General features: G+C 35.9%; 7 protein-coding genes across 7 annotated transcripts; 1 reads left to right on the top strand and 6 right to left on the bottom strand.

Moving 5' to 3' along the window:
- Positions 1 to 717: 717 nt before the first annotated feature.
- PHYBLDRAFT_80362 (hypothetical protein) lies at positions 718 to 1,968 on the top strand (the record flags this gene model as incomplete). The annotated part of the gene is made up of 2 exons (XM_018443577.1): positions 718 to 1,051; positions 1,273 to 1,968. The coding sequence occupies 2 exons, from the start codon at positions 718 to 720 to the stop codon at positions 1,356 to 1,358; spliced, it is 420 nt and encodes a 139-aa protein (XP_018292268.1). The 3' UTR covers positions 1,359 to 1,968.
- Positions 1,969 to 2,994: 1,026 nt separating this feature from the next.
- Positions 2,995 to 6,479, bottom strand: PHYBLDRAFT_144679 (hypothetical protein; the record flags this gene model as incomplete). Its single annotated transcript, XM_018431267.1, has 6 exons — positions 2,995 to 3,159; positions 3,268 to 3,417; positions 3,526 to 3,721; positions 3,749 to 3,831; positions 3,884 to 4,092; positions 6,338 to 6,479. 6 exons carry the CDS (start codon positions 6,477 to 6,479, stop codon positions 2,995 to 2,997), a joined length of 945 nt encoding a protein of 314 aa, XP_018292267.1.
- Positions 6,480 to 9,057: 2,578 nt separating this feature from the next.
- PHYBLDRAFT_167649 (hypothetical protein) lies at positions 9,058 to 9,843 on the bottom strand (the record flags this gene model as incomplete). The annotated part of the gene is made up of 1 exon (XM_018435683.1): positions 9,058 to 9,843. The coding sequence occupies one exon, from the start codon at positions 9,841 to 9,843 to the stop codon at positions 9,058 to 9,060; it is 786 nt and encodes a 261-aa protein (XP_018292266.1).
- A 2,389-nt stretch (positions 9,844 to 12,232) lies between these two features.
- On the bottom strand, positions 12,233 to 12,440 carry PHYBLDRAFT_158653 (hypothetical protein; the record flags this gene model as incomplete). Its single annotated transcript, XM_018433830.1, has 2 exons — positions 12,233 to 12,302; positions 12,361 to 12,440. The coding sequence occupies 2 exons, from the start codon at positions 12,438 to 12,440 to the stop codon at positions 12,233 to 12,235; spliced, it is 150 nt and encodes a 49-aa protein (XP_018292265.1).
- Positions 12,441 to 14,114: 1,674 nt separating this feature from the next.
- Positions 14,115 to 15,417, bottom strand: PHYBLDRAFT_158652 (hypothetical protein). The gene is made up of 5 exons (XM_018433829.1): positions 15,369 to 15,417; positions 14,925 to 15,175; positions 14,715 to 14,825; positions 14,515 to 14,565; positions 14,115 to 14,349 (listed from the first exon to the last, which is right to left on the bottom strand). Exons 2-4 carry the CDS (start codon positions 15,113 to 15,115, stop codon positions 14,535 to 14,537), a joined length of 333 nt encoding a protein of 110 aa, XP_018292264.1. The 5' UTR covers positions 15,116 to 15,175; positions 15,369 to 15,417; the 3' UTR covers positions 14,115 to 14,349; positions 14,515 to 14,534.
- A 1,228-nt stretch (positions 15,418 to 16,645) lies between these two features.
- Positions 16,646 to 16,876, bottom strand: PHYBLDRAFT_158651 (hypothetical protein; the record flags this gene model as incomplete). The annotated part of the gene is made up of 2 exons (XM_018433828.1): positions 16,646 to 16,683; positions 16,751 to 16,876. Coding segments are annotated over 2 exons (164 nt in total), but the record flags the coding sequence as incomplete, so codon positions are not given.
- A 5,943-nt stretch (positions 16,877 to 22,819) lies between these two features.
- PHYBLDRAFT_167646 (hypothetical protein) lies at positions 22,820 to 23,746 on the bottom strand (the record flags this gene model as incomplete). Its single annotated transcript, XM_018435682.1, has 1 exon — positions 22,820 to 23,746. The coding sequence occupies one exon, from the start codon at positions 23,744 to 23,746 to the stop codon at positions 22,820 to 22,822; it is 927 nt and encodes a 308-aa protein (XP_018292262.1).
- Between the last annotated feature and the right edge of the window lie 520 nt (positions 23,747 to 24,266).

Genomic DNA, 24,266 nt, shown 5'->3' with positions numbered 1-24,266 from the left:
TTTTTTCTATTTTAAAGTAGGTATGTTTTCGAACAGCAGTATTCCTGAGAATCCTGTACACATATTCAGTACAACATTCACCGTGCTATTTGCATCCCGCTAAGTGGTCAATAAGAGCGCATTTGTCTTGATCGAGTTCATCAACGAGCTCATGAACATTTGCAAGCAGGACTTTTAGCTTCCAACAAGTTTGTCTGGTTTTCAGCGCACGACGGGATTCTGTGAGCTGTCTAAAGGCATAAGAAGATTCGTGGCCTGCGAGGATTGTCAGGCAATTTACGAAGAAACTCAGTATGTTCCTTCTTGCTGTGTTTTTGCAAAAACACGTGCTAGTGAAGCTTGTAATTGTGAGTCGACGAAAAATCAACATCTAGTGCTTTGTTTCCTAGCATAGCTTCCATTACCAGTCGATCCAAAAAGCTCTCAGAATCCTCTTCAGTCGTCCTGGATTTGAAGAAAAGATATGCCGATGGAGTAGAGTTTAAGGTAGCGGGTACAGGGATTGACGTGTATGATGGTGAAGTTTGGAAAGAGCTCAAGGACAGTAATGGTATTCTGTTTGTTGAGCAACTTCGTTCGCTGATATTAACGCTTAACATAGACTGGTTTCAGCCGTTTGGCAATACCACATACTATTGCAGTGCGATATACTTGGCCATTAACAACTTGCCTCGTAGTGAGTGTTTTAAAGCCGAAACCATCATCGTTGTGGGTCGTATGCCTGGTGCCAGAGAGCTCAAAACGGACGAAATCAACAGCTACACTGAGCCATTGGTATATGAGCTGGTACAGTTATATCACAGAATAAGAATGCCAACGTTTGGGTTTCTTGTTGGTGAGGTGATTTGCGCTGCGTTGATGGTAGTTGCCTACGATATTCCAGTTGCCAGAAAGACCAGTGAATTTACCGCACATAATAGCACGTGTGTATTCTTCAAGTATACCCGCCATTTCACTCGACTTGCTGATACAATTCAGGTTGATTTCTGTGGGTTTAATGAATCTCGGTGGTGTCGGGTAGCTTTGAGAAGAATAGGCTACATGCTGAGAAGTGAAAGAGTGTAAGTACGCCCTCAGAAAGGCATCGCCTGGACGTCAAAAATGGTGCTCGATTGTCGTAGTTGCACCACCTTGGATACTTTGATCCAGTACGTGGAACGATCATTGATCCCATATACAACCTGTTCTTGGAGACAGCAAAAAGAATAATGGATCAATGGATCGAACGTGGTATTCTTGGAGACATGAATTTCATCGTCATGTGAAAGGTAGTCGATGATATGATTGTCCCTAATGGACATACAGTGTTGAGGAGCAAATTTGACAAGAAGTTTGCCGATATGAAAGCAGCCGAGTAGAAATCGTGGTGGTTGGTATATTCCCCCGTGGTGTTGAAGTTGATGCTCTCATCCTTGTAATTTAATAACTGGATCAATTCTGTCCACGCTTGCCGTCACCTCGTAAACCCAGTATTACATTCAATGATATTAATACCGCCTGTGGTATACACACCACAATTGAGTGAAGAACAGACCCCACAACCAAATACTGGTTCCTTCTTGCTAATGAACCTGGCAAGTTAACAATCTCCGGAACTGTTACACACCAGGCGCACGTACACTACACACTCATACAGTGTAAACCAACCATTACACAGCAGGGATTTGAATTACAGGGATTTTAATAGTAGCAGATATAAACAATATTATTTTGTCTCTTTAATAAATAATACTCTCACAGTATCTACTTTTCCCATTATTGAGATACTAACCCATAAACAATCCCGAATACCTCACCGCCCATAGACGCCTCAAAGAATTCTGTGAAGAATGCAACACCTTATACACTGCAACAATCCTCATATGTAACATGCGCCTGCACCTCCATCTTCGTGAAGCTATTTTCGATTTTGGGCTAGTGTACGGTTATTGGCTCTTTGGGTTCGAGAGGTACAACGGCCTACCCAAGAATATCAATATCAATGATAAAAAAAGGGTTTGAGGTCACATTTATCAGATACTTCCTTGAAGATATATACAAAAGCGACTTTATTAACACTGCTCTCGTATGCCCCACCCAAGCTCCCTTCCTTTCAGCCCTTTTTAAGCCTGTCTCTTCCCCCACAGATGACATTACCTCGCTATCTCCTTCCTCCGGAATTATTCATCAACCATTTATTTTGTGAGCATTTGCGGATTCTTCTGAAACTACCGGAATTCCTATCATAGGTAATTAACCTCTCCCACCTAAATCCTTCCCACTTTTAATTAGTAAACCTTCTTGAATGGGTGATATTGATTATATCCATTCGTTGGTATACTACAAATTTGTATATCTCACCCCTCAATTTCGTCAATTACCACAATGCCGATGCTTCTCCATTCTTTCTTTGTTGATAATCAAATCATAAAATTGGAATCAATCGACATCCTTGGTCAAGTGTTTTATGGTAATAATGGCACCACTGGTCGTGGATCATATTTACAATCGTTGTTTCTTGAAAGTGATGTTACCGGAACTACATTTATTTGTCAGATACAATATGTCTTTATATATTCCTTCACTCCTTCTCTGACTCCGTTTATTTTAAAACTCACCTCACTCAACACGATTAACATGTGTTTGCATTCGTCAGCTGACTTCCTTTGCTTGTAGATAGATGACGAGAGAAAGATGGAATAGACATTTGTGGTTCAATACCTTTGCCATCAAATTTTTATTCAATTCTGCCCGTACATAGAATCTCTTTATAAGTAACAAGTGCTAATCATACAATAGAGCTTGTCCAAAAAAACTAGTGGTTGCCTTACCAAAAAAAAAAACAGCAATAAATACCCTTCTTTCATTCATTTCTTTTTTTTTAAAGAAAAAGAAAAGTAGATGACTGAAAAAAAAGGACAGAGCAAAATAATTACTGCCTCTATATAAATCGTCAGCATTGATTTGGTGGAGATGATAATAAATAAGATGAGATAAACAATAATTTTATTATTTTTATTGTGGCCCATCTCTAAGGGTCCACGGGGGGAAACATAATGCGACGTCATCGGGAACTGGTTTCTCAGACAGGCGGGTGAGATTTCTGTCTAACAACTGGCAAATGTTGCTACCCAAGTTTGTTCTCACAATTTCATCAATGATGAAGTTGAGGTTGTTAAACTAAAAACATAGTTATGTATATTATGTTAAACATTATTCAAAAATAGAATTTTTTTTTGCCAAATTATTCATTTTATCACTTCTCCAAAAAGAACAGGTAACCTTTACAATGCGTTTGCAAGGTCTCCCAGGAAACTCGTCATCTGACTCGCCTTCAGATGACGCTGATTCCATCATCAGCTCAGAACAGTTTTTCTCCATCAAAACATCAATGGCTGTCTTGTTTGACACACACGCCATTACGCGGCGGTTGAAGTGCTGTAATTTATATATATATATATATATATACATATATATATATATATATATATATATTAATGTTAATTCTATGGTTTGATTCGGACTGATATGTAAAACAACACTTACTTCAGTTTCTCTTGCAGCCCGTCTTCCACGAGCGTTTGTAGCAGCTCGTGCTATAAGATCTTCCCTGTACTTAAGAATTATGCTCCGGAAGTTTGTGTGAACCATAGTACGGAATTCGCCTGTTTTTATGCCCTCCCTAGCAAGCTTTGGGATTGGATAACCGAGGAGATTGGCAACGATCTTCTTGCTGAGACTTCTATTAAAGAAGATACTAGTTTCTCACCTTGGGTTTCCCTCGTTTGCACTGACAAGGACAGGTTCAGTTGAAGTGAATTTGTCCTTCCGCATGTACCCTCGAATTAATTTCTATTTAACAAAAATGTTTAATGATTGAAATATTATATATAGTAATACTTACAAAGACCTTGGCTTTGTTTTCACGGCTGATCTCAGAGGTGATACCAGCAGGAATTCTGTCAGTGGAACCGGCGGCAACAAGAGAACCACCAAGAGGAACAGAGACAGATGTCTGGGATCCAGTGCCTTGTCCGAAACCAACAAGGATGGCTGTATGCGTTGTGGTAAGTTCATCATGTGCATTGGCTTGTACTCCTCCATTTTTGTCGTCTTAGCCAAAACATCTTTGTATTATTCGGATGGATGGGTGGGCAATTGGGCGTATTCCAGTCATGATCTATAATATTAAATAAAGCATGTTTTTCAGTTATTTAATTTTTAATTTTTAATTTACAATGTTTGATATCAAATTAATAATATACTTCGTACCTATAAAAAGGTATGTGAGTAAGTGAATAGGTGAAAGTGTGGGTATGTGCAAGAAGTATTATGATATTGCAAATAAGGATTTTATATAAGTATACTGGATGGAGCTGTAAATATATCCAAAATAACCTCTTGTAACTCTGGGATGACAATCCGTCATTATATTATCCTTTTTTGTTTCAAATATATACACACACACTTCTTTTCTTTTCCTTTTTTGTTTCAAATATACACACACACACACACACTTCTTTTCTTTTCCTTTTTTATCTTGTCCTTTTGTCCTTTTGTCCTTTTATCTTTTTCATTATTCTTTTCTTTGTTTTCACTTTTGTTTCATTTTTTGTTGTATTCTCTCTTTTCTCTCTCTTTCGAAATTTTATTATATTCAGGCGTGTTTCTAATAAGACACATACTTTTTTTTTAGCGAAATAGAATATTTCTTTAAAAGAATAAAAATAACTAATTCATTTCACTGCTATAGACAAGCATACACTCGCTCTGCCTCTCTTACACTTTTATATCCCTCAGTTTTTCTGGCAATACAATCTCTTTAAAATACTATAGAACTAAAAAATAATGACTGTTTCTATTGTCATAGACACTTGCCTTTTATTTATTTATTAATTATATTCTGTTTTAATATTTATCTAACTGAATATAATTTTTATTATAGATAAACATCCCTCACACGAACACACTAAAGATCAACAGCCTCCATTTCATGCTGCTGGCATTGTCATGGTAAAACCTATTTGTCTTTTATTCTCTTTATATGTATGATAGTATTATCTACAGTGTATATTAATATAACAAAAAATTACTAGAGATTATATCAACTCTTGGAAAGTACTATCTAGGTCTACAAATAAATCGTTTTGCTTCGGGTATGTAAATTAAGTTCCTCTGATCCTTTTTATAGTCAAAGAAAAGCATACCAGCCGCCATGTTTAACATAACCGATGTCTTTTTGCTCGACACATTTTTATCCAATATTTTTAATGTAATTTAGCACATATTGATATGCAAATACCACCGCAAGCCTAATAACTACATGATATTAAATTTAGAATAGTATGTTACAGGTTGAGAGCAATAAAAAGGCTTTCATGATTGGATACGATTGAACAGAAAGTAGTGGATAGGTATCTATACTCTAGTGCCAAAGATATCTGTACCTGTAGTAAGAGAAACCTTATCAGATTCATGATCATTTAGGACCTTAAAATATTTTTATAAAGCTATAAGCTTTACACAAACACTTATAGCATATATGTGTAATTGCCATATGTGGAATGCAAATTAGTCATATCTGCGGCACCTTGCTTTGACACCACTCTAGTGATCGGCTCATCACGGACCAAGTGTCTAAGGTACTCTGCCCATAGTATACGGGTCACCTAAAACTAATGCGTATTGTTCGGCTAAATATATTAATATACTCATTTCTGCACATATGTATACTCGAGTGTATTAGGTTATGGGTCGGTCACAAAATTTGTGATTTTTTTATTTCTTATGCGTTATCAAAACACTGTTTTCTCTGTAAAACTACCAAAAGCTCTTAAGCAAATAGAAAATAAGCAAAAAAGGACTCCACCAAGTTCTAGTCTGACAAAATCCAAAAGATAAGGGCTATATGTGTTTATTAGGAGCCTGTTTATAGGCCAGTGGGAAAAGGATACTGGTTATGGAGAAATATCTAAAGCCCTTGACATCCCAAAGAACACTGTTGGAAATGTAGTAAAAGCTTTTAGAGATAAAGTTGCTTCCAAGCCCTCGATATGTCTAGGAAGAGAATCAAAGGTTACAAAGAGAACACATTTTTTATGGTGCACTCATTTGATAGTGAGCCATTCTTTTTTATTGCGGCTCAGCATCAGAGACTAGTCTATGTGGGAATCTCCATTTGCATGACTACATTTCGTAAGAACATGGAACTTTTTGGCTTTAGTTTTCACCCAGTAGCTCGCAAGCCAGGGTTGAGCGAAAAGCAGAAGGGAAACAGGTTGAAATGATGCCTTGACAAAGTGAATTAGACCGTTGATGAGTGGAAATCGGCTGTCTGTTCAGAAGAGTTCATCTTCACGGTAGTTGGCAATGATAGAGGAGTCAGGGTCATTAGAAAGCTGTCCGACAAGCTTGACAAGAGACACACTGTCCAAACATACAAATTTGATAAGAGTTCCGTCATGGTTCGGAGCTGTTTTTGGGATAGGGTTCTTTGCCATTTAGTGAAATTAAAAGAAAACATCGATTAAGAGAAGTACATCAATTGTTTGGCACAGTACTTTTTTTCCTGGTACTAGAAACCGCTCATAAATTATATGAAGCAGTTTTTGTTTCAAGTTGATGGCGCCCCATGCCACACGGGCGCTTATCCCGCATGATATAAGAAAGACATGTGTCTCATAGATAGCTTTGATTTTTAGTCTGCCCAGAGTCTGGATCTAAATCCTATATAGCGTATTTGGTTTCTTCTGGCGAAGTAGCTTTGCAAAAATAGAGCAGAAGTAACGAACGTAGAAGAATTTAAAGAAGTAATCCACAAGACATAGTTGAAGATACCATTTCAAGTTCTGGAAACTTTTATAGCCAGTATACCAGATAAACTTAAAAAAATAATTCCAGATCGTGGGGGCACCGCTCATTATTAGAGCTTCATGTCCATTCTTGTACATACATATATATTGAACTATGCTCTCTATACGTTTTGCTTTATTTAGAGTATTTTTTATTATCAAAATTATTGAAAAGAAAGTATTGTCCATAATATGCTTGAGAAATCATCTTGAAAATTAGAAAAATCAACCAATGACCTATTACACTTGTGTACATAAACTTGATCTACTCCACCTTTATTGACATCCATATCTTTCAATACATACTATATTATTCAAGAACTTTATTTTTCAGATGATTCAACAATAGTAAAAACTATTTATATTTAAAAATAATAAAATACAAGTAATACAAGTAATACAAATAATACAAATAATACAAATAATACAAGTTTCTGTTTTTGCTTTCTGCTTTTCGGTATTTGGCGCTTAGTGTGTGGTACGTGTTGTTTGCTTTTTGTTTGCAGTTTCTGGTTTTCAACATTTGCTTTTGAGTTTTGATTTATAACCTAAGGCTCTACTTATTTGTTAGTGGGGTTAGTTGTTAGTAGGGTTAGTTCCTGTTGCTTGTTAGTATCTGTTGCTTGTTGCTTCCTGTTGCTTCTGCCGGAGCCACTTATTTATATTCCTTATAGGAACCGCCGCTTTGAGGGTCTTCCCTCTATCGGAAGAGGAACCTCGCTACTGCATTTGCTGTAGACATCACGCTTGACTGGATAGCAGTTGTGATGTCTACAGCAAATGCTGCCGCCCTTGTCAACTGGTTTTCCTCCATGTCTGCCGTAGGAGATACCTCTTGGGTGACAAATTCAGTTGGAGGAGACGGAAGACATGGAGGAGGAGACGGAAGAAAAGGAGGAGGAGACGGAAGAAAAGGAGGAGGAGACGGAAGAAAAGGAGGAGAAGACGGAAGAAAAGGAGGAGGAGGAGACGGAAGAGAAGGAGGAGGAGAAAGTGACGAGAAAGGAGGAGGAGGAGACAAGAAAGAACGAGGGGAAAGAGTCGAAAAAGGATGGGGAGAAAGAGATGAGAAGGAAGGTGACGAGAGAGGCAAGAAAGAAGGGGAAGAGAAAGAAGGGGACGAGAAAAAGGAAGGAGTGAGAGAAGAAGGCGAGCGAGACGAGAGAGAAGGGGATGAGAGAGGCGAGGAAGAAGGAAGAGAAAGAGATGTAGGAGGAGGAAACCAGATGTAACGAGAAGGAGACGAGAAATCTGGGGGAGGAGGATATGAGAAAGATGGAGGAGGAGACGAAAGAGAAGTAGGAGGAGGAAACCAGATGTATCGAGGAGGAGGAGACGAGACAACTGGAGGAGGAGGAGGAGACAAGAAAGCTGAAGGAGGAGGAGACGAGAGAGATGGAGGAGGAGGAGACAAGAGAGATGGAAGAAGAGGAGACGGGAGAGAAGGAGTGGGAGGAGACGGGAGAGAAGTAGGAGGAGGAAACCAGATGTATCGAGGAGGAGGAGACGAGACAACTGGAGGAGGAGGAGACGGGAGAGAAGGAGGATCAGTAGGGCCAGAATGGCCAGAAACTGAGGGAGAGATGGTGTTGGCTGAGACAACAGCAGCACCCTCAGAATTCTCCTTAGGCATACTGTTGTACGTCTTCTTTTTTCCAATCTCCTCTCTTTTGTCAATTATTGACAGTATCATTTGTTTACTTCTCCATTGAAATAGTTGCAAATGGAGGCTCGTCGAGAGTTTCCGCCCAACTTTGCTTCTCTTTGGCAGTCTTGCGTCTAGGGCTTCGATTTTTCTTTTTGTTCTTTCTGAACAGGACAAATCGTAGCCAAAATCGTCAGGACAAGGCCGCTTCTTTCCTGTGATCGCAGCTAAAGAAAATAATATAGATATTATTATAGATGCAAAAATTAAATACTACAAATAATAATAGTATTAATAATAAAAATATTCCTACCTTTTACAGAAACATAGTCTGATATTACAATTGGGGTCCGCCCAAAAGCCTTGCCTCCCCGTTTGGTGATGGGGGAAGGAGCAAAACATTTATTAGGACCCCCTCGTCTACGAATAGATGGATGCTCTTTATCTAGCTCAGTTTCATCTTCCACAGATGACAGCTTTCTTTTCGTACCTCTTGTCTCGCAAGATACTAAATAAAAGCAGCAATGATAATTATGTAAAGTTATGATTAGAATTATTAGATCTACAAAAAGTTTTGTAAATTCAGTAATTACGCAAATGATCAGAGGATTCTTTGTCAGCTGCTTTAGAAGGACTACTGCCTTGATCAGCCGCATCCGACGTTTTGGGAGGAGCAGAATGACCAGACGAACAAACAGGCACCTCTGAGACAACCCCGCAATCAGAATCACTAACAAGTGATCCGGAACAAACCTCAGGTCTTGAACAACTAGCAGCCTGTCCAAAAAGAGCATATTGCCCACCAACAATTCTTTCGTAAGAAGAGCAAGACTGGTCAGAACCAGAAGAAAGAGCCTCAAAAAAGCCCACATTGTCAGAAGCATTGCTTGAATCTCTAGGAAATGAAAAAGCACGTTTACAGGCGGTGCCAACTCTGTCATCACCAAAATCAGCGACTCTTTTTGAAGGAACAATGGAAGAAGCGCCTAAAAGAGTACTCAAAGGAGAACCAGAAGAGATACCAGAAGAGGTACCAGAAGAGGTACCAGAAGAGGTACCAGAAAGAGTACCACAAAGTGTACGAGAAGGAGTACCAGAAGAGGCACCAGAAGAGGTACCAGAAGGAGCACCGGAAGGAGTACCTACCACTAAGGGAATGTTTTCTTCACTCTCACAAGGAGTGCGGGAGCCTGAAGAAACAGTATTTGTGGTAGTTTGGAAGGCAAATGCCTCAAAGTCACTCGCCAAAGGCGTGCGAAGATGAGGAAAACGGGAAAGGAGATAAGACCCATATGGGCGAGAGGAGGGTGAAGAAGAGTTGGTTGAGCTGTAGCTGTTGCTGTTGCTGGAGGCAGTAGATTGTGGCATTGTGGAATTACAAGCGATAAGAGGGTATAAAGAGAAAAAAAGGAAGAGCGAGTAAATGGTCTTTATATATACTTTTTTCATTCATTTTTTTTTGCATTGGAATGTCTTGTTGGAAAAAAATATGGCATATAATTACTTGTAAAAATTCAAAATTTTACATAAAAGCTACGAAGTATGTATGTATATCTTTTGGTTTATTTGCTGATATTGTAATAAGACATACATAGTATTAGGGCTGCTACTACTTTTACTATTATTATTATTTCACAATAGATTCAAATATTTACTTTCTCTTATGAACACAACAACAACAACAATATAAGCCAAGATCTAGACTGGCTAAAACGAGTATGTGCAAATTACCGAGTCAAATTAACAGTGCTTCCTAACATATTTTGTTGCATACTTATATGTGTAAAATAAAAAGAGCCGGTGAGTTTTATACCGTTATTTTTTTCTTTTCTATTCATAAAACAATTAAAATAGTTTTACCACAAATAAGACAGTAATACAATATATAATAGTATCTCAGGCAATAGTTGGTGGACAAAGTAGATTTAATTCTTAATAGCATAATGATTTAGATACTCATCAACGAATTTAAATGAGAGAATGTACAAAGCTTAAAGGCTATTCTACTGTATGATATATAGATTATATACTCTATAGATTTGTACAAATATCAGAGCATCAGCAAAGAAAAAAAAGAGAGAGGAAGAATTTGATAAATTAAATAATACTGATCAGTAAAATCATACCATCGGATAAAATGCTTGTAACTTTTAATGACTATCCCTCTATATATATATATATGCGTAAAAATATATTTTCATTTAAAGAAACAACAGCGGATGATTAGTTGACAGTCAATAATATTAATAAAATTATTTAATTAATATAATACTGAAATGTTATGCATGTATTCAAACGTTCAGCTGGTTCAAAGATATCATATCTTTCCGAATGTGCCTTGTATCAATTATGTAAACAAAATGATTAAGCCGTGGCCTTGGCAAACATAGGACTTTTACAACTGATAGCAATCAATTGAAAGGGTATACAAATTGTAACAACAAACCATCACAGTGCTTATCTCTTTCAATTTTTCTTTTTTACTCATAATTTTATTATTTAAATAAAGAAGTATGGTTTATCTCAGCATCTTATTATTATATTTATTATCTTTATTAGCTATTAGAATATTTTTATAAGCTTAGAAAGATAAAAGAAATAAAGTTCATCCCAACACATCACTTGAATTCTCTTTTCATCATTCTTGAAAGAACAATCTTCCGGTTATCAATGCTTGAGCTAAATAGCTGCTAGGGAATATCAATATTCATTCTCTTTTCTTGTCAAGTATTCATCCTACTGAATCTTATAAGTAAATGCTACTGGTCTCATTATAATATCTCAGAATACATCTAAGACGGAAGAATAAATATCGTGGATTACATGTCAAGTTATGTATCCTCAAACCAAAAGGCTAGACAAGCTGATAGTAGCTTTATTGAAAAAGTGAAGCTCAATATACAAATTTAGCTATAGAACTTGTTGTATGTGTATACTCAAACAGTTGGCAGTTTTTAACCAGACCCACCCTAAGCCAATTTGATATTATGTCTTCCTCTTACTTTTTTCGTATTAATATATATTAGCTGAATGTCTATTACTTCAAAGTATTACTCTTTAGTAACCATCATATATTGCTAGGCATATCTCTAAAGCTGTAGAGACTTCTTTACTATTCAGAACAGGTATTAAATGGGTAAATCATTTCTTTAGAATCATATGTATATATAGCTCCTTAATTGGATTAATAATGTCATTCACTAGCGTACGAGGGAATTGTCGAGGGAATTGACAAAACTTCTAAAATAAGGACTCTAGTTACAAAAAGGAATATACTAAACGACCGTATTTTAAAAAGCTCATTCTATATAGCCAAAATGAAACAAATCATTAACAAAAAAATAAAAACTGGCAGGGTATTTTAGTAAATAATTAAAAAACAGACGCTGAATAACAATCGGAATCGTATATGTTGTGGCTCAATTCCCTCGATCCAATTCCCTCGACAATTCCTCGTACGCTGGTGAATGGCATTTGTGGTGCAAACAGCCTATGTGTACCCATAAGAGAAAGAAACATAGCAGGCCAATCCACAGTGACACTACCACCTATACAAAGGTTGAAATACTGTTCAGAGAGGACTGTCTATCAGAAATAACCTTAACAGAGCCGCAACAGAAACAAAAAAATCCTTTTTAACGATGCCTTGAATCTTTTTTTTTACACATCTCATCCCTTTCGGGAATCCTCAGTCAAACCTCCATGCCTACATTGACTTTACAAATCTACTGGAATTGACACCAACTTTACAACACTATCAAAACTGACACCAGCAACCATAACATATTTCTTTTTTTTTGACACGTACCAACATCAACTTTAAAAAGCTATCAAAATTGACACCAACACCAACACAATGCTATCAAGATTGACACCGCCAACCACTATATATTTAATTCTTTTTTTGGGCATACCAACACCAACACAAAGATATCAAAATTTGCACAGAGAACGAAACCATTCATAATATTTTTTTGTAATATGTATTGGAGGTAATGTATTTAAAGGCGAAAAAGCTAGAGAATAGCCAAAGCTGATTTAGCTTCGAATATTGTAATGTCTAATGTAGATGGAACTGCTATATGATTAAGGACAAATTCAATATCAAGAATAAGTTGGAAGTGGCCGCTCGATATGGATATCCAGTGTGTGGCATTGGATACGCTGATTGAGCGTATGTATGATCTATTAGGTTAAATAAATGGCGAATAAGGTGTCTAGTTCAGGGAATATTCCCTGGGTGGCGACGAGGACGATGAAGATAGCCCCGTGAGTAGCCATATACGTATGCATAGCTGACCTTCAACTGTTAATACGCTATTGATTTAGATACTAGCGCTTCAAAAGTGATGATGGTAGCTATAATGATTGAATATTAGAGATTGAGTGGGATCAGTTTCGTGGCTCATATTAGCATGAGGAGGATACTGAGAGGATATATCCAGAGGTCTGCGATATACAATACAGTGGATAATCTAGTGGCTGAATTAAACATACCCGAAACTAACAAATAAGCTAAAGTATGCCGAGTTGCTAATGTTGTTAATTGGGATAGATGATGAGCAGTAATAACGTTATGCTAGTGTTATGCGATTCCTTGCAGCCACAGGATAAGTAGCGAATGTAAGTACGGTAAGGCCAAGCTGTAGTTAAAAGAGGCAGTAATTAAATGTTCAGAGAGTCTTGTTCACTTCTATCCTATGAGGAAACGTGGAGCCCTGATACTTGTCTTGACTGTGAGTACTAGACGAAAGCAAATTACGTTATTTAAATTTTCAAATAGCACTGTATACGTTTAGTCTATAATGGAGGCAAAAACTTGATCCTTTAAATCAATTGGAAATACACTACTGAAATGAAAACATTAATAAAAGAAATAATTTAAAAAATACTTGTATATCTTTAAACAATGATGGGGAGCACAAATTTGTTACCTGATCCTTGATATCAAATACATAAAAAAGATATAGGTGTCGGTGAATTTCTCAAAAGCCTTTTATATCTTTAACCAGCTTAAATTATTTGGCTTCAACTACACATATACTTCTTATATAAAGCAAGTAGTACTGAGTGGTCAAAAATTGTTGTATACCTAGAATCCATACCTAAAACTAAAGTTTTAATGTTTAGCATTAAATATGACTGTAAGGTTCTATAGAAACAGCATAAAGTAGTTATTGAAACAAATACATATGCAGGTATATGATACTCGAGCCCGAAATCTTGATCGTTGGGCTTGTCTGTTTAAAATAATATACAAAAATAATTTGTAGTAATATATCCAAAGAAACTGGTATACCTGTAACCCTTGATAGAGATTGAGTTTTTTAGCGTTGGGTTTTGCTGTCGAAATAGTAAAAAAAGACAAATAAAAAAAAGACAAATATAGCTGTGGCCCACAATAGAGAGTAGAACACTGATACCTGGTATCGGCTGTAAAAAAAATTAGTAAATACAATTTTCAGTGAGAAAATTTTAAAAACTCCTCCTATGTCTTTAATCCTTAATAAAGAATAGAACCATGATAATTGACCTAAACTACGAAGAGAAAAAAAAATAAGCAAATACAAGCATCATTCAAAGAAAAATGGACAACTAAACAATGTATACCTGTAACATATCAATAAGAGTTAAACAATGATCTTTGACACCAAATGTGAAATTATAAGTATTTATAACCATCAGTGAATAGATTCACAAAGAGACTTGTATACCTACGGCCCATGATGTAGAGCAGAGCCACAAATTTTGGACTTGGCGATTAAAAGACTAGACAAATAAAAGCGACAGGTATTAACTGCTTAAAGAGTCATGTATACATATAGCCCAAAATGGGCAGCGGAATATTGATCGTTCGCCCTGGTGGTAAATAGACTAAAAAAAGAAAGCCAACAATAAGTATATGTTCAAAAAGAAATATATATCTGTGATCATGAATAAATACTCAAAACTTGATCGTTGGCTTAAAATATAAAAAAAAAAGCTAGACAAAATAATAGTTGATAGCTAAATACTAAACGAGACATGTGTATCTCATACCCTGGATGTATGGTGAAACCTTAATCGTTGGTTTTGACTATGTCAAGATAACTAAAAACAACAACCAGTAAGTAGATGCTCAATATATATATACTGGAGAACTTGGACGGGCAACAGAAGCTTTATAGTTTGGATTTGACTGTGTAAACACTAGAATAATCTAATTGATAGTAAGAAAATATTTAAAGAGCTTTGTATACCTGAGGATTTTTATGGAGAGTGAAACCTTGATCGCTGGTCTTTGCCGTAAAAAGTATGGGAATATACAGCTTAAAGTAACTAAAGGCTCAAAGAGACTTGTATGTCTATGACTGTAGGAAAATGTCGGAATATTAATCGTTGTTCTTTACTATGAAAACACTAGAAAAATACACCTAATAGTAAGTAAATTCTCGGAAATATATATATACCTATGGTTGGATATGTAGGTCAAAACCGTGACTGTTGACATGAGCTGTGAAGATTCTGGACATATAAAACAGGCTGTAAGTAAATGGTGTAATAAAGATGTATGCCTGTAGCCCTGGATGGAAATCGGACGCCTAATCGTTGGTATGAACTGTGAAATTACTAGAAAAATTAAAACTGATAGTAAGAACATATTCCAATAAAAAAAACCTTGTATGTCTATAAGCCTTGATGGAGACTAGAGCCGTGAGGGCTAGCATAGAATGTAAAAAAGAAAAAGAAAAAAAAAGATTAAATAGATAGAATCAGTAGTAAAGTAATATTTAAATACACTTATATATCTAAGACGTTGAATTAATAGCAGGATCTTTATCGTTGACCAGGACTCTAAAAACGCTTGATAAATGTCATTGGCTGTAAAAAAGTAATCCAAGAATCTTATATACCTTTACCCAATAATGTTGAGTGGAAACTTGATAATGACCAAAGACTTGATCAATGGACTTGAATGTGCAAACGCCAGAGAAATTCAGTCGATATTAAAAAAAAATCAAAGATACATGGATATCTTCAACCCTTCCCGGAAAGCTGAAGCTTGATCGTTGGACTCGGATTTAAAATACTAATCAAATGTAATCGATAATAAATAAATGTTCAAAATAAACGGTGATACCTGTGGCTAATGGTTGAGAGTAGGAAATTTATCCCTTGACCTATATATTAAAAGCAATAGGCAATAGCAACCGGCAGTCCTAAAAGGGCAATTATACTTGAATGTCTGTGAACCTGGGTGGAGACTAAACTCTTGAACCTTGGTGTGGACTATGGTATGACTAGATAAATATGATGGATGACAGAAAGATATTCAAAGGAGGGTGTACGCCTGTTACCTCGACGAATAGCAGAAACTTGATCATCAGCGTTGACTGTAAAATTATTAGACAATTTCAACAAGCAATGATTAACTATTAAAAAAAAAGCATATATACCTTTTACCCTAGATGAGCAGCGGAATCTCAATTAGTAGCCTTGACTATGAAAAGACTAGACAAATATAGCAGACACCAAGCAAATGCTCAAAGAGGTATATATACCAGTAACCCTGCATGAACTATGGAATCTTGGGTGTTGGCCTCAATTGTGAAAAGACTACCGAACTAAAGCTGGTAATAGGTAAATACCCAAAGATACTGGTATACATAACATCCAAGAAGGAGAGTGGCATCTTGATTGTTGGCCTTTTCTGCGAGTAGACTAAAGAAACACAATTGGCAGTAAGTAAATACTAAAAAGTGGCAGTATATCAGTGATTTTTGACGGGGATTTGAACCTTGACTGTTGAATTGAACTGTAAAAAGACTGCTTCAAACAGCTAGCAATATGTTAATGGGTAAAGAAAGCCACTTGTATCCCTGTAAATCTATGCGGAAATCGGGCTCTTGATCTTTGGTCTCGACTGTATAAAGTCTGAATAAAGCAACTAGTAGTAAATAAATGCTTAAAAAGGCATGTATACCTTAACCCTATTTTTTGAAGTGCAACCTTGATTCTCGGCATGGACTGTCAAAGATTAAAAAGATTCAACCAGTGAAGAATAAATGCTAAAATGTGCGTGTGTACCTAGAACCTTGAATGGATAGAAAGAACATGATCATTTCGCCTTGACTATGTAAACGCTAGGAAAATCTAATTTTTAGTAAATTGCTTAAAGATTCTTGTATACCTGCGACCTTTGATGTAGAGCTGAGCATTGAACGCTTGCTACGGAGAAGAAAGGGTTAGAACAAAACAACTGATAGTACCTAAAAAGTCAAAGAGACTTTTATACCTGTGAGCCCAAAAGAATATCAAAGCTTTGATCGTTGGCTTCGGCTGTAAAAACATTATGCAAATATATAGTAAGTAGATTTTTTGGCAGATTTGTATACCTGTCCCCCCCGGATAAACAGCTCATATTAATTGTGGGCCTTTCCTGTAAAAAGACTAGAAAATATAATAGCTAGTAAGTAAAGGTTCACATAGTCATGTATACCTTTAATCCTTAATGGAGATTAAAAACCCGATTGCTGGCTTAAACTATAAAAAAGCTAGACAGAATAATAAGTGATACGTGAGTACTAAATGAGACCTGTATACCTCGGGCACTAGGTAGATAGTAAAACTTTGGTAATTCAGTTTGACTAAATAAAAATTACTCGAAACAACAAGCAGTAAGTAAACGATCAGGTATGTACATATACTTGTTACCCTAGAGGACAGTAAACCTGGATCGATTGGCCTTGGCTATGTAAAATTAAAAAATAATAATTAATTAATTAATAAATAGTAAAATAATACTTAAAAATATTTTTTAAACCTATGGCCTTAGATGGAGAGTAGATGCTTATTATTTAGCATAGACATTAATGAAATTAGAAAAATCAAACAAGCGTTATGCAAAGGCTAAAAGAGAATTGTATACCTGTAACCGTGGATGAAGAAGAAATCCTTGTTCTTCGACCTGGGCGGTGAAAACACTAGACAAAAAAAAACAAGCGATAAGTAGAAACCCAAAGAAAAGTGTATACCTGTCATACTGGATGGAGATCGAATCCTTGATGGTTGCCCTTGACAGTGAAAACAATAGACGGATAAAAAAAGCCAATAATCAACGGCCCAACGAAAAATATATATCTGCAAGTCTGGATGAATATCAAGTCCTAGTTCTTCGGCCTAAACCGTATAGGCACTAGACATATAAAACTAAAAGTTAGTAAAGACGCAAACATATTTGTATACCAGTCACTCTGGATAGGGCTCGGATTCGGAATCATTGGCATAGACAGTAAAGGCACTTGACAAAAAAAAAGACACATTAAATAAAAGCACTTGTCAGATTTGTATACCTGTAAAACTTGATGGAAACCGGATCCTTGAGTGTTGAATTTGACTGTAAAGTCACGAGAAAAAATACAGTTTGCAGCAAGTCAAAAATCAAAGAGATGTGTAACACTATATCCCAATATGGAGACCGGGTTCTTGCTCGTTACCCTTGACTGCAAGGACACTAGAGAAACAAAAACAATTATAAGTAACGGCCCAATAACATTTTTATATCTGTAATTCTAGGCGGATACCAGATGATTGGTCGTTGGCCTTGACTTTAAAAACAGTAGAAAATTAAAACCGACAGTAAGTAAAATCCCAAAGAGAAGTGTATACCTGTAACACTGGACGGATATAGGATCCATGATGGCTGGCTTGGACTGTGAAGCCAGTAGAGAAATAAAGTCAACAGTAACTAAAGGCCGAACTAGATGTATATACCTGTCGCACTGGAAGGAAAACAAATTTTTAATTGTGTAGCCGGATCGTAAACACACTAGGCCAATACGAAAGAAAGCATGTAAAGACAGAGAGAAAAGTGTGTACCCGTAACCTTGATTTGAAATCAGATCTTTGATATTTGAACTTTAAGGAAAAAAACACTAGAAATATATAAATGACAGTAAGTAAAAGCTCAAGAAGACTTGTTTACCTGTAGCCCAAATTTGAGTTTTGATCCTTGCTGTTTGGCCTGGAGAATAAAACCAATTGTCATATATACGTCTAGGTTAGTAATGGCCAAGAACGACTTGTATACCTTCCATAATGGATGTATATTTGATCATCGTTCTTTGCCATCAAAAGAAAGTATAAATAAAGAGTATAGTTTGTTTTAAGTAAAGGTTTAAAGGAAACTTGGTTAGCTATAACAATTCATGAAAATCGGATCCTGATAATTGCCGTGGATGAGTAGACACTAGAAATATATAAAATCCAATGAGTAATTGCTCATCGAGTTTTTGTATACCTATAGCCACAGACTGAATCCGGATCCGTGAAGCATGATCTTGGTGGACTCAACACTAGAAATAAATAAAGCCGAGTGTGATTGCTCATCGATTTTTGTTATACCTATAACCATATAATGGGAGATCAGCACCTTGAAGCTCGACCTGGATGGCCGGAGACTAGAACTAGATTAAAATAATGAGTATATGCCCATAATGATTTTTATACCTATACCCATGGCGGGGAGATCGGAACCTTGGTGCTTGACCTGGATAGCTGGAGACTGGAGATATATTAAATCTAGTGAGTATATGCCCATAATGTTTTTTTATACCTATAACCATGGCGGGGAGATCAGAACCTTGATGCTTGACCTGGACGACTGAACACAAGAAGTATATTACAGCTAGTGAGTATATGCCCATAATGTTGTTTTATACTTATGACCATGGACGGGCGATCTGAACCTTGACGCTTGACATGGATGACTGAACACTAGAAATATATTAAAGCTAGTGAGTATATGCCCATAATGTTTTTTTTATACCTATAACCATAGACGGGCTATCAGACCCTTGATGCTTGTCCTAGATGACTGAACACTAGACATATATTAAAACTAGTGAGTATATTCCCACAACGATTTGTTATACCTATACCCATTGCTGGGAAATCGGGTCCTTGACACTTGACCTGGACGGCTGAAAACTAGTAATAGATAAAAGCTAGTGAGTAAATGCGCATATGGTTCTGTTATACCTATAACCATAGCTGGGAGATCGGAACCTTGATGCTTGGCCTGGACGGAATGGATACTACAAATATACAAAAACAAGTGAGTAACTGCGCATCGAGTTTTTGTATACCTAATCCGTAGACTCTGATCGGATCCCTGATGCTTGACCTGGACGGAAGACACTAGAAGCATACAAAAGACAATGAGCATATGCTCATCGAGTCTTGGTGTACCTGTGGCTCTGGATGGAAACCTGTTCTTGATTGCTTGACTTTGCCTGAAAAGTCCCTACAGAAATATCAAAGACAGTGAATGATTAATCAACGAGCCTTTATATACCTGTAGGCCTGGATGGAGATCTTATTTTTTATCGTTGACCTTGTTTGTCAAAAGACTAGACAAATATAATCTTCACAATGTGTGTCTTTGATGAATATCATATACTCCTTGAAATATAGTAAGTCCTGTCAGTTTATCTCTTGTTTCTGAGTGTGAATAGGCTTTGGATGGATTGATGGTCAAACCAGTGTTGGACCTCAGTATTTCATTTTTGCTGTGTACTGGTTTTGACGTATTGTCTTATATCTTGCTACTGACTGTTTTACATATGATAAAAGCCTGAGATTTGACTAGCAAAATGGATTTTTATTGGTTATGATTCGTCTTTAACGTCTATGTTGATTAAAGCAGTTTGTGAGAGAGCAGTAAAGAAGTGTATAAAGTTTTAATAGTATGTGGAAGAGAGTTGTTTTGACGCGTTCTGTTTGGATAGGTGTTTTTTTTTATAAAACTCATGACGTCTCAATCATGAGTTGCTGTTCTTTTTTATTATTTTTATTATGATAGTTTGATAATATATTATAAAATTCGGTTTTTTTCTTATTCCTTTTTCGGTTTTCTTTTATCTTTTAGCCTTGACAACATGTATATATTATTACTATTTTACTTCTTTATTTAATATCTATGCTTAAAATATGGGTTTTGGGTTTTAAAGAAGTATCACTTACATTCTGAAGGACGTGCTGTGCAGGCACTTGTTTTACTTTTTGTTTTTTTCTTTTGCCTCTTTTTTTGTTTTAGTTCTTTTTATGTCACATAAGGTCCGTGCTGTCCGTGCAGCATCACATGTGTCATGGGGCTTAGAGGAGCATAGTAGCAATAGTGGTCCAGACTTTACTTTAGCATGAAAACATTTAAATGATGTCTTCCGATTGGTGGACTATATGCATGTCAAATTATTCAGTTGCTATGGACCCCCATCCCCTTTTTTATTCTACTTTCTGTTGTGATTCTGTTAACAAGGCTTATGCTTTTGAACAGCCACTTGTCGAGACACTATATATGCCTCTGTGTTCATTTTAGCTGTACTACTGATATACAAAGTATTAATCGGCTAGACGTTAAACTACAATAAAGAAGTGTAAAGTTGTGTTGATTATAAAGCTTTAATTAAAGTCTTGTGTATATTTATTTGTTTGTTTTCTTGTTTGTTTGTTTCACATGCTGTGACTTTATTAGTTTAAGAAGCACCCCCGAAAAAAATTGCTGCTTATATCTTTTCTTTTCTTTCGTGGGAAAGACTTCCATTTTTCTTCTAGCTTTTTCACCAGTGTCTTGAGTTAATAAACACAAAGTGTAGGAATACTTTCTTGAAATAAAAGTACTTTCAGTGCTTCAGTATGAAGGGATTGACAGCCTGACTATTGAAAGTCGTTGGTACCTCAAGTTAAAGCATCGTTCTTAGAGTAAAATAAAAGTAAAAAGAAGAACAGGGTCTAGGCTAGTGTTTGTCAATCGACCTTGGTTTGTACTACTTTATAAACCAATCATAATCCAACCGAGAAATTAATACAGCATAACCCAACTGCCTGAAACACTTTACATTTATATGTGTTCAAATATACACCATTATATCGATGATTATAATTATTTATATAAGTTACATTATACACCATAAAAAAGTAGTGGTGCTTGCAATTGTGCTAGCCTGGTCACAGATAGATCAAGCTAGTAAAATGGCTATTACATATATATAAATCACCTTTTAAAGGCTCTGCTTATTTACTATTTTTTTCTGTTATTGCTCAGACTGACTGACGGCACAATATGAAAGCAAAGAGACAATCTACTGCTACTGAACGTATAGGTTTTGTTTGGTTGGGAGCAAGACGCTATCAATTACTAATTATCGATTTATAGGATCTAGTGCTTTTGATATTTTGCGCTTGTATACCAAACTCAACTGGATGCACGAATAACCTAGAAATAATACTCTGTTGGATTAAAGGCTTTGATTTATAACTTTTGTTTTGAATTATTAAAACTATGTAATACAACACAATACAGTACAGTACATATATCGGCATCTTTCTGTGCTTACTAAAAAGAAATAGTAACCTTAATTGATCAACCACTCTGTAAGCAGTTGTGCTGTTGGAACAAATCTGTCGGTTTTTGGAAAAAATGGTGAGTTAATAAAAAAACTAATATATTTTTGCCACATTAAGACCGTGTAATTTGCTACAGTGATTTCCTTGCTTGAGGGCGCAAGTGAAGCTTTTGTTTCTGTTTATGTTTTAGCGCTCTATAAGAATTTACAAAGTTATAAATATGAAATGGAAAGAAGTAGGCAAAGCATTAACAGTTCTAAGCAATGAAAAGGTAAGCAATTGATTGTATGTTTTGGTCTTGAATTATTCTTTATAATCTATCTATTATATTATATCTTCTCCTTACTCTTATGTGTGTTCCTCCTCTTCTCAATGCCATTCATATTGAAACGATCTACTTTAGACGATAGAATGTTGTTTAAAGCAAGATTCTTTTTTATCGTAATAATAGATATTATAAGTAATCTAAAGAAAAATTAAGCTAGTATTATTTCTGTTATCAGAGCTTTATACTTGTAGGTTGATAAAGCCTTCTATTATTAGTACAAATAGCGATAATCAACTCATCAAAATCCCAGATTATATACATAATGGTGTGTTCATATTAGGAAATTAAACTCACAGTCCTTATAGAACAGGAAGTTATCATTGATTAAAAGCAGCTAAGTACTAAATGACTAATTGTATAGGGTTTCAGTAGTTCAATACCTTCCAACCTTCAATTAGGTTGAGTACTCTAAATTTAAGATTAAATTAAACTCATATTGCATGTTTTGGGAATCAATAATGATATACTAGGGTAATATAGCTGGCCAAGATACATACAAAGTATCCTTAAGACTAACTAGTGAATTGTATCTATATATCATTCTATTAATGTATTTTATTTCTCGTTTGTAAAATTAAATAAATAAAAAAGAGTTGTATCAACCACTGATCATACTTTAGAGCTCATAATTTATTCAATTTTGGCTAATAATTTATTTTGACGTAAGGCTCTGTAAAGAATTGAAACCACCTTCTCTGACTTTGGACTCGACCTTATGTGGACTTTGTTTACATGAGTGAAAGCACACGGAAGCTTGGAAAGGATTTGGGCGGCCTCTGTTTCAAACACATAGTGCCTATAAAACGGCTCTACTTCGATCCATTCGAACGTGGAGAGATTCGGATATTTTTTAGCAAAGTAACACAGCCATCGGATGTCTATTGTAGTAATCTGGAATTTGATTCCGGTAGTGCTCTTTGCTGGCTTTGTGCTGAAAATTAGTTCAATGTCTCGATCAGACAGAATGGCAACATTTGCAGGCAGACACAGGTATTCCAAGGCTGGCATGTTTGAATGGAGAGCCTCGAAATCTTCCAGAGTATAAGTTGGTGCTCTTGACTTGATGGTACTAAAGCATTCCAAGTTTTTAATATTGGGTAGATATAATGAAAGTCTATGCAATTTCTGAATCTGATTTTGAGTTCCTGATTCATTCATGAACAATTTCAAATGGGTCAGCTCTCTCCAAAAACTCCATCCTCGCTTAGCTATGTTGTGCTCGTTTCTCAGACTGTTTCTGGATATGATGAGGTACTTTAGGTTTGGGAAACTCTTTTGTAGACTATACAGCTGATTGTTTTCTGCGCTAATTGAGTCGCCCATGTACAGCCTTCGTGTACGATTTCCAGCTTTGTTGTACCGATTGGTTCTTGTAGTTACCGCATTACAGACTCCTTTAAGATCGTCTGGAGAGTTGATTATAATTGTTTCCCACAATGAATCTTCGAATACCACTCGCCATAATATACAAACTCGGACACATTCAAGCTTATATCTTGGCGCTAGTAAGTTGGCGACAAGATACATAATCTCCAACGGTAGTTTCAATATAGACATTGTAATGGTAGTGATCTATATCTGGCTTGATGTTGACTGAGAGACGGTTAATATTTTTGTGTTTTGATTATATATAATATTAATGATAAAGAAATGAGGACATAGATAGAATAAGAAGAAAAGAGTTCATAAACAGGTTTCTGCATTATTTACATGAAATGAAATTAACCTCGTTGAATCATCAAAAAATAAAATAAACCAAACCAAACCAAACCAAACCAAACCAAAGAGATGTCACAAAATACCTATATCTGAAGTATTAAAGTCTAATCTAGTATCACTTTTACAAGTGACAACCTTTGCCTTTAGACTATGTTTTGACAACACTCAAGACGACAGACCAGCTTCTTTTATAGAGAGCACCAAAAGAGTGTCTGGTGTGCCAGGATAAACAAAATATCTTTGTATTTTATTTAATACTTTAAAGAAGGCACCCTTTGCTCACTAGATATGTGGAGGGATCATAATTTATCAAACAAAAATATCACAACAGCCGTCAATAAATTACTTTATTTCTTTC

The sequence above is a fragment of the Phycomyces blakesleeanus genome, assembly GCF_001638985.1.
Source record: "Phycomyces blakesleeanus NRRL 1555(-) unplaced genomic scaffold PHYBLscaffold_9, whole genome shotgun sequence".
In the NCBI taxonomy this organism is placed as follows: Eukaryota; Fungi; Mucoromycota; class Mucoromycetes; order Mucorales; family Phycomycetaceae; genus Phycomyces; species Phycomyces blakesleeanus.
This window is presented reverse-complemented; position numbering and strand designations above follow the sequence as displayed.

Excerpts from the sequence above, each read along its gene's own strand:
- PHYBLDRAFT_158652 (XM_018433829.1), bottom strand. The coding sequence starts at position 15,115 with ATGTTCTTACTATCAGTTTTAATTTTTCTAGTAATTTCACAGTTCATA. Across the intron at positions 14,826-14,924 it reads ACCTACATATCCAACCATAG|TCATAGACATACAAGTCTCT; the intron begins GTATATATATAT and ends ATTTTCCTACAG. Across the intron at positions 14,566-14,714 it reads CTCTCCATAAAAATCCTCAG|TTATCTTGACATAGTCAAAA; the intron begins GTATACAAAGCT and ends TGTTGTTTTTAG.